Raw genomic sequence first — 10,326 nt, 5'->3', positions numbered from 1 at the left:
CTGTCACCCAGGCTGGAGTGCAGTGGTGTGATCTGGCTTACTGCTGCATCGATCTCCCAGGTTCCAGGTTCCAGGTTCCTCCTGCTTCAGCCTCCTGAGTAGTTGGGATTACAGGCACCTGCCACCATGCCGGGATAACTTTTTTATTTTTTGTAGAGATTGGGGGCGGCGGGGCGGTGTCTCACTATGTTGCCCAGGCTGGTCTCGAACTCAGGTTCAAGTGATCCACCCACTGCAGCTTCCCAAAGTGCTGGAAATACAGGTGTTGAGCCACTGTGCCCACCTGGATGAGAATTTTTAGTCAAGCTTCCAATAAAACTCCATATTCTCTTTTGTGTCCTTTCAAGTCACTTACCAGACAAGGACAATTGTTCCTTATCTCAAAGAATAAACCACATGACCTAAATGTTATCCATCTCTATAGTGACTGACACACTTTCAGTAATTGTTTTTATGTCCTTTGTCCTCCCATCTCCTGCTCTAATGTTGAAGTTGGCACTGATTTTCCTTTCACTTTGTGACAAATCAGTACTAAAGAAACAGAAGTTTCTCCAGTGTGTACTGCCACATATTTCAACATTAAGTTATGAATAAATTCAAATCCAGAATCTTGGTATCTTAACATTCTAGTTGCTTAACTGCTTAGCTCAATTTTGATTTATTTCGTTTGCAAGAGCATAAGGCTCAATGTCCTACAAAAATGCAGGACGGCTTTGGATTTTTCAATAAGCATGCCAATTCTAAGCATTGTAAAAATCTCAATGATTAAAATTTTTTTTTTTATAAATCATAGGACCATAGTACACTTAAGACTTAAATTCTTCATACATCTGACACTTCGGGAAAAAAATCATTATCAATGTCACAAACTTAGTTTCAGTATTTTTTTTTTAACGTTTTATCAGCTGCATTTAAGATTCATCACTAAGGACTTTTTTAAAAATTAAAGCACACAAAAGATAACAAACACCTCAGAAACTTTAAAATTTTTTATTCAACAATGTACACTTATTGTCTCTCAATTTGATCTACAAATTTCTCAAGTTTTTTTTTTTCTGATAAAATAAGTAAATCTGGGTATGGTTGTAGAGTGTTTGTAATTTATATTTTTAAAACACTGAACATGAAGTAAGACATCAATAAAGGAAGATCATCATGTAACTGACACTTCCTCAGAATCCATGACATCAGAAACAGCTATAGCAAATACCTAAGCATTTAGCAAAAGGGCAAATTTCTGGTCACTGTTCTTATATCTAGAAAAGACCTATCTTTTTGACTGGGCAAAGCAAACATTGAAACTTTTTTTTGAGAGGGGGAAGGGAAACATCCTTTAACATAACCGTACTCAGTCACTCACTATCCATTCCCCTAGATTAAGAGGTAACTCAGCTCCTAAGTGCCTCTGCACAAGACAGAGAAATTACTTTGCTCTTCCAATACATTCTAAGACTGAACACAAGTGAACTACTGACAGATGCTAAGAGGAACCATAGCCATCCAAGATCATGCTTGCTACACACTTGCATTTCTGCCTTTTAAGGCCATGCAATTATGGGTCACCTTTTGAGTCTTAACTGAATGACTTAGTTTTTAACTTCCACTATCAATGAAGATACATATAGAAGGGTTTTGCTGTGTCCTCAAAGTTAACAACATACTTGAAGAAGTAACGCTCTTCTGTATATTGAAAAAGCTATAAAATGGAAATATTTATTTTATATGTAGGAGCACGGGGGAAATGCCATCAGTAATATCTTCTACTTAAACATATTAGCCTCTCCTACAAAGGTCCTGAAGCAATGATGAGGAAAAAAAAGACTTTATAAGTACACACACACACACACACACACACACACACACACAGAGTAAAGCTATTTAGTACATGCAGACTGCAGCACTTTAACCAATTTCTAAACTTGTTCTAATCAGATTAAGCAATTTTTGAAAAGATAGACGTTATCTTTAAAACTACCTGTGCTTTGATCTTACAAACAACAGCATAATTTTAATCTCAAACCAGTAATTTTATGCTAAAGCAATAAAGGTAAAAAAAGGCTATCCTGCCTTTAAACCAGCTTTAAGACATAAAATTGTCACCAAGTTCCATGTGACAAAGGGTCTTTCATTTCAGTTTGAATTACTTTCCATTTTTATTTGATCCAATAAACCAAAATATTACTAAGGAAGAGCATCCAATGATTTGTAAAGCTGATAAAACTGCCCTGTTTCAAGAAAAGCCCTTTAATAGATACAAGTCAAGCTCTCATTTAAACTGAACTTTATTAAAATAGGTGCCAGTTTTCCTCTCTCCTAGTTCCACTGATGAGCTAGCCCAGAACTATATAACTTTAAGCCAAGTTTCCAAAGATGGTAAAGCTAAGAACAGCAAAGTAATAAGGACAAATAGGTCACTTTTGGTAATGACACACAAATTAAACTTTCAAAACATGTGCATAGCTTTATTCATCTACTTAGATCTAACCTTTTCACGGAGCTTAGGCAAAATTCGAGTGTGCAAAATGCATTTCTAAAACGTAATGCAAGCAAAGCTTTCACATTTACACTGGCAGGAAATACAGAGAGAAACTAACAAGTCACAGGGAGAATTCAGATTTTTTTTTTTAATGACAAGAATTGCACAGTTTATTATTTTGAGACAATTGTTGCAGACATAAATATTTAAAATTTTCTAAGCAAGGTGCTTGTAACAACAAAATTTTTTTAAGTTGGAAAGAGCTGATAACTTGGATCATAGCTCACACAGAATTCCAAATTAAAGTGGACTTCATTATCTCCCTACATTTTGCAAACAATGCTTTGTATAACACTTCTTTAAAACACTAAAGGAAACAGCAAGCTGAAACTTTTTTCAAAGCACACAAAAAATGGTGTCATCACATTACTTGAAGAAGGTGCTGAGGGGAGAAGAAAAGGGAGTGAAGAATCCTTTTACTATTTCCCACTACAGAACAGCCACTAACAGACTAAGAACAAAAAAGGTACAATAAAAAAAGTAAAGTAAATCACTTCCCCAGCTTATAAAATAGTTCCAGTTTGACAAGATCTGTAACCTTAAACAGAGCACCAGTTGGGCAATAGAATGAGCATTTCATAATGCATAAAAATTAGTGAGGTGGTAAGAACCATCAACTATCTCAGGCATTACTACATGGCCTTCCCATTTTTTTTTTTTTTTTTTTAATATCCATGCAAGGCACATTGATATAAAAATAGACCTCTGGCCAACAAATATATTAAATAAGCAAATTAAAATTTTGGCTTTGCAATAATATTGGCAACATCAAAATATAACCAGATAGCTTTGGCCCACACATCCTTCTCATATTCCTCCACCTCATTTGGTGTTTCCCACCCATTATTTTGAGTTCAATCACCTTCAAGTTTGGGTATGTGCTTGAGAAATGACTTTTCTTTTTGTCAAGTAGCATTCTTACTAAAGTTTTCCTTTGCTAAGTAAAAATATACAAGAGAAACAGAATAGTTGGGAGTTTTGATTGATTTGATTTAAACTAAATCTGATTGGTTCAGGGCAGCATTATTTCTCCTCTATATACAAACATAAAAATAAGTCCCCAGCTTACATAGACAAATGTTTTCTAAAAGATCAGCAATAAATCAATGTGACACTAAGTCCTTTAAGCCATTCTTCTCAATTCCTCTTTCTGAGGCAGAGAGAGGGAATAATAGAAACAAAGCTAAGATTTAAACTATTTTCAGTAGTAGAAGACATTTAAGGCCAAAAAGTGTACTATTAACAGAATTCTTATGTTTCTAAGTTATTGTCCTTCATAGGCCAATACCAGCTAAGAACTAGTTACTTGTACTGATTCCCTCCCAAAGATAATTTTATAATTAACTCACTCTTGTTAGTGGCTGTGCTACAGGAAAGGTATCAAAGCAACCTATGGTATATGTATGATATATAGTAATGTAAAAAGTGCATCACATTCTTGATTTTCAGTTTCTCATAGCAGCAGCAGGATTAATCTAAGACAGAAAAGTTGTATTTTCATTCTTAAAATGCAACAGTATCTAATGAAATGTATTCAAGATCATGAAAGGATCCTCCTCTATGAAGGATAAATGAACACAGACTAATAATAGACAAAACGGGTAAACTAAAGGCATTCATTCATATTTACATATTAAAACCACTTTTGTTAACACCATATCTTTACATCTAGCAAAAGAAATAAGCATTTTAAGAATAAAACAGACATTACTAAAGCAGTATCAATTTTCAGAGCCTTTGATTAGCACCTGAGGAAAAAAGGGTATATGGAAAGCTATATAATTTGTCTCAAGTTAGCTTGTCGGTCTTAAGAGTACAACTTTGATATGCACTGAAAGTAAAACTAAATTGGAAAATGTTGGTAGCTGTTTTAATAAGGCTGTAGAAAAGGGATAGTGGCCAGGCGCGGTGGCTCACACCTGTAATGCCAGCACTTTGGGAGGCCGAGGCGGGCAGACTGCCTGAGGTCATGAGTTTGAGACCAGTCTGGCCAACATGGTAAAACCTCGTTCTCTACTTAGAATACAAAAAAATTATCTGGGTGTGCACCTGTAATCCCAGCTACTCAGGAGGCTGAGGCAGGAAGAACTGCTTGAACCAGGGAGGTGGAGGTTGCAGTGAGCCAAGATGGCACCACTGCACTCCAGCCTGGGTGACACAGCAAGACTCCATCTCAAAAAAAAAAAAAAAAAAAAAAAAGGGGATACTGCAGTATTATAAAATGAATATAGCTGTTCCATAGTTTCTAGCCCATAACTGATTTGCCATTCCCAGTAATGCAAAAGCAATATACCAATCATGCTGCACTGGGTGTTTTTACTATGCAGACAACTGAAAATTCTATTTGCACTATTGCTGGCATCCTTTTAATTACTTTAAGATCTTTCTTGAGCAGCAAAATGATGTGAAATTTAAAACTCAGTACAGCAATGCTTTTGAGTGGAGCTAATGATTCATCACTCTCCCAGGTGGTCCTGGTTCTCACACAGGTGATGTATATTTTAAAAGAAACATTTATGATACCAAAACAGAAGCCCATCTTTTCCATCATGAAAGAATCTTGGTGCTCTGTCAATTAATTACAATAAAAATAACATCGATATTAAGAAGTAATGTTAAGCTATGTGCCTCTGGCAAGCGTAGAGGAGCTATTTATGCTTTAGTCTTTTTGTCCTCTGCCTTTCCCTTTTAAGCAAAATTTTGTCGGGGTTAAGGGGAGAAGAGCAAATCCTACTTTTTCCTTTCAAATCCGACAGTTAAATCATGGGTAAATACTACCCTATGACTCTACCTTGACTGGCAGGCCATCAACCGATCTGACCCTAAAGACCATTTTATTTGTCCTATAGCATAACTGTTCTGCACAGTTAACATATTTATACAAGAGGGATCAGCTGTTATTTGAGAATGTGGCCCAGTGGCATAGCTATACTCATAATCCCTGGAAATTAGACTTTTAACCTATTTCTCTGAAGAGAGCCTAGCAGGAATGACTCCCTTCTTATTTACAGTGGAATTAGCCATTTTACATGACAACTTCACACTAAATGGCTTTTCTCTTTAAAAAAAGTTTACAGCAATTACAAAAAACAAAACATTAGATGCTTCTGATGTGGGGAAGCAACAATCCTAACCACCAAGTATGAAACTAATGCTGCTATGTAATGTTTTTTTGAAAATGTTGTATTGTGGACAACTCCCAAGGTTGAGGTTTGTCATATTTTCCCTAAAAATTGTTATTTGTAAAAACAATGCAGCACTTTTCCTTTATGAAGTTTCTGTAGATTGAGTAATGACTAGGTAAGCAGATGAATGAGGAGGACAGCAAAATTCTAAAACGTAGATACTCTCTGGCCATTTATTTCAAGGAAAAAAAAAAACCTGTCAGTAAATTCCTAGTTATTGGCTATCCCCTCCTAGAAAGTAGGAGGAAGGACTGGCTACTATAGATGCTGTAAATACACTTTATGTGAAGGTTCATTACTAAGGAGGTTAGAGCAAAGGCTATGTAACTAACTTCAGTTCAGCAAAGTGGGGGTGAATAAAGAGAAAGATAAATACACCCTGTGTATTTTGCAGGAAAAGGGGACTTAAGACACCTACAAGAGTGGTATGTGACACAGAGCCTACAAAAATCAAAACAGATTTAAAAAGAAATCTTTACCCATAATTAGTATCTTCATAGCTATTAAAAAAATAGGTCATAATTTCATTCTTAGTGCCATTTTTCAATACTACCCTTTTAAGGATTTCAACCACCTGACTTTTTTCTGTGTAATGAAAACAAATGGCACAAAATAAATACAAGTTCATTCTCTGAATACTAATGTCTTATACACATTCATTTACTAATTTTTAATATCTCCATCTTTCCCTCACACACTCAACACACACACATGCACACACACAAACACACACACCCCTTTTTCAGTCTTTATAATGGAGGGATGTTAAAAACTCCCTCTAGACTGTATTTGGTTTATGCTACAGTACTAATACTCTGAGTTGAAGGAAAACTCTTTATACCAAATAACAACACATGTTATTTAAATGTGCTAAATTAATCACAGCTGAAGTTTGTTTAGAAGCTTACACAAAATAATCAGAAAACAGATCGACTTAATATTTTTTTTAATAAGTGCTCTGTAAGGAATTGTGTGAGGACCTAAGGAGAAAGATTGCAACAAATAGAGTTAAGTGTTACCAAACAGCACAAAGAGATTTGTCCCAAAGTCCTGCTTGTACCTAGGCAATTAAGTCTATTAACCTAGTGCCCCCAAAATACTGACAGTTAATATGATGGGACACTAGGGTTCTCAGAAAGTTAACAGACATTCCTAACTACATACCTCTAACCATATAATCAAGGAAATTTCTGTGGAGAAATCAAAGTGAAATGTTGCATTGTTTCATTTAGAAGTAAGACTCTCAAAAAACCTTTGGACAGACAGAGAAGGGATACATTCTCTTTTTGGCTTCTCTGAACACTGAGGCCTGAGGGATATGGGAGGAAATTAGGAAAGCAATAGCTTTCTACTAAAGACGTTTAATCAAGTGTTGCTTCTAAGTTAAAAAGCCCAATTCGGGTGGAGGCTGGGTTTGGTTTTTGTTTTTCCTTTTCAAATATATATTCATTCAACCTCTGTATGTCACAAACCCAGAAAGTTTCTTGTGAGTTGTGAGACAGAACTTTAAAACTCCAGGCAAGCAAAATGGACATTTAAAAAGGGGGAGTGAAGAGGGGAATCTGGCCCTAAGGCGACAAGTGGTTACACAAGGCAATTGAACACACAGCAGAACTTTAAAACCTGTAAAACAAACTGGAGCCTTTTTTCCCTTTAATCAACCTTCTATGTCTTTTTTTTTAACTTTTTGAAAATTTTTATTTAAAAAAAAAACACAAAAACACAGACTTTTCACTTCAGTTATGTGGTATGTTGCATTTTCCAGTTTGTTCAATGCTTTAAAGCTCAAGGATGCCTCTGCTTTCAATTGTACAAGGGCCTGAAGCATCCTAGCTTTTGGCAAGCAGGCAGGAGACTCAACAAAAATCAAAATAGGAACAAGGCAGACTAAATGCAGGGCACATCTGTAAACATATTATACATTTGAAAATTACAATATCAGTAAAAGTGATACAGTTTACAGGTGAAATGAAACTATCTGGAACTGGCCTACCACAAGTTTCTGAACCTGGACTGATACAATAAGTTATTATATATATATATATTATGTATAAAAAAAAGTTTTGTTTACATCAAGTGGAATTGGCAATCCATGCTCATACTTTTAAAATCTAAGCAGGGCAGAAATCCAGACTAAAAAGATATTTACTCTATGTTGAGTCCAACAGCTTCTTTCATGAACTACTTGTTAAAAGCCTCAAATAATCAACAAAACAAGAAAACCCATCCATACTACAGTCACTCAAAACTGGACCTTTCTTAAGCAAAGGGGTAGAGCAAAAGTAGTTACTTTCTCCCCAAATACCCCAGGGGATCCAGTCTACTTTTATCAGAAGACTACAACTCTTTATATCAATGCCCTGCTATTTCAACCTGTATTTGACATACATGGATATACTAATTTCTGTGTGTGTGATGTGATGCTGTGTCAGGCCAGACAACTTGTTTATTATGCTACTAACATCACCCAATCTCAATTGGACCCTTAATTTCTGCACACACACACACAAATTTATTTTAGCATGCTATACACAAGCTGCAGTGCAACAGGATGGCAATGTAATGATAAGACAGGGCTACTGCTCTTCTCTGCCCCGAAGAAAATTTTCAGAATTTCACATTATTTTCCTTAAAAACCCATTTTGCTCTAGTAATAAAATATATTTATTAAGATATAATTAGAAGCTAATAAGCTCAGAAGTATAGCTTGCATGAAAACACACCTTCTATAGTCAGGGTTTAATACCTTCTCACTGGCTAAAAACATGAAAAATTTTAAAGTTTTCATGGACTTTTTTCTTCCCCTTTTAGATTTTGCTGAGAAATTAAAAGAGAATTTACAGAAAGGTGTAAGTTTGTCTTAGATGTCTGATGAAAAACAAGGAAAACAGCACACTTAGTGTTAGTGACAGAGAGCAAGTCTGGAGCACCTACAGTTGAAACGCAGAATATATTTTTGCTCCCAGTTATACAATTACATTAAAATATGGGCACAGGAATATTTTTCCAGATTGTATATCTAAGCCAATTGCTTGTTCTGCAACTTTTCTTTAAATGACACGCATGGATTCTTCAGTTGTTAAAGTCCAATATGTAACCAAAGCCAAGTTAACTATGTACCATCAACTATTCCAGAATTGTAGAACTTCAATGCCCTCCCCAATCCCCACCCCACAAAAAAATAAAAGGAAAGAAAGAATTTCCCCAACACCCCACAGAGGCTGCTTAACTCCTGGCAAGACATGCAAATCATATTCGCTAAAAAAATACACCCTGCTAACTTCAAGGCATTTATCCAGCATTCTCGCAGGGCTTAAAGTAAAACCAAAAAGATCAAGGGAGGAGTTGGGGGAAAATGTTGAATCATTTTGGGTTCCCCGTGATTAGTGTATCACTTTAGTCACAGAACAAGATAGAGATCTTTTGAGTGGATTTGCCTTTCCAGTGGGTCATTTGTTGCCCAAGTTGATGACAGCAGGAACTTTAGAACCACACTTGTTAAGTCTGTATTCATTAATTACTTGCATTCACACTTAAAAACAAAAACTAACAAAAGAAAAAAAAAAACCTATTCAGTACCGGAGATTAAATAACCATGTGTAGTCTCTTGAAATAAATTTGATTCCTTAAGAAGTCTAATTACTTTCAGTTGCCTTTTTTTAAATAACTATATATATATATATATATATATATGTATATATATATATTTGTATATATTATCCTGTGATTCTACTTATGGTTCCTCTGCTGCGTTGAAGATCTAGGAGCATAAAAGCCTTGTGTCCCCCATGAACGGTGGCTCTAATGCTGCAGAAAGGTTACGAATAGGCAGTCTGGTCCTTCATTGATCTGGACTATCCATGGCTTCATTGTAAGTGATTATCCTTTTGGGATCTAGAGAGATGGTTAAAAAAATAAATAAAAATAAGGTCTAGAATCTCAAAATGCCCATGTTCCAATAACAAATCCCAAATAACCATCACTTAAACTGCCCCCTTTTTTAATGAAAACAAAACTTCAAGCCCATTTCCACTTTGTATTAACACATGTATGATCCAGTTTCTCAACCCAAAAGTAGTTGTTTGGAATTCCAATGGATTCCAAGTACCGGGTCCTCTAGCCAGTGACAGCCTCAACTCCTAAAGATCGGAGATGGTTGGGTCCACTTAATAAAGGTTTTACGTACTTCTACTAATTACAAAAGCAGTGTAGTATTTGAAAAAAGCAGCCACAGAAAAAAAGCTTGTCACCAATAATCCAATATTAAAAGAAACACTTGGAATTTTTCTTTTGCATTTTTCAGCAAATGAAGTCAAAATTTATTTTAACCAGTGTGGACTGTCTGACAAAGAACTATCTAAGTAAAATCTGTCTCCAAAAACTGGACAATTAGAGAGCAAAACTATCAATTCAGTCCTAACACTTACTCAATTTCCCACAGTAACACACGCCTTAATTCTTAGCAGTAACAAATATTTCAGATTTAAAACTTAAAACTGTTAGAATGTGTCTGGTGGGCAAAGATTCCAGTGTTATTCTAAATTCTTACTATTTAAAAGCTGCATGCTCCCCACCCTCTTCTGGAGGGGCCCTGTCTTCATTATA

General features: G+C 35.6%; 1 protein-coding gene across 1 annotated transcript in view; it reads right to left on the bottom strand.

Annotated features, from left to right (window-relative positions):
* Nucleotides 1-971: 971 nt before the first annotated feature.
* The window catches only part of NUFIP2 (nuclear FMR1 interacting protein 2), a 37,774-nt gene continuing 28,419 nt past the window's right edge, over nucleotides 972-10,326 (bottom strand). The window contains exon 4 of the mRNA XM_003931446.4: nucleotides 972-9,615. Within this exon, the coding sequence (XP_003931495.2) occupies nucleotides 9,563-9,615 (53 nt within the window). The 3' untranslated portion in view covers nucleotides 972-9,562. The remainder of the gene's footprint in view (nucleotides 9,616-10,326) is intronic.

Source organism: Saimiri boliviensis, chromosome 17 (genome assembly GCF_048565385.1).
Source record: "Saimiri boliviensis isolate mSaiBol1 chromosome 17, mSaiBol1.pri, whole genome shotgun sequence".
NCBI classification, from domain to species: domain Eukaryota; kingdom Metazoa; phylum Chordata; class Mammalia; order Primates; family Cebidae; genus Saimiri; species Saimiri boliviensis.
This window is presented reverse-complemented; position numbering and strand designations above follow the sequence as displayed.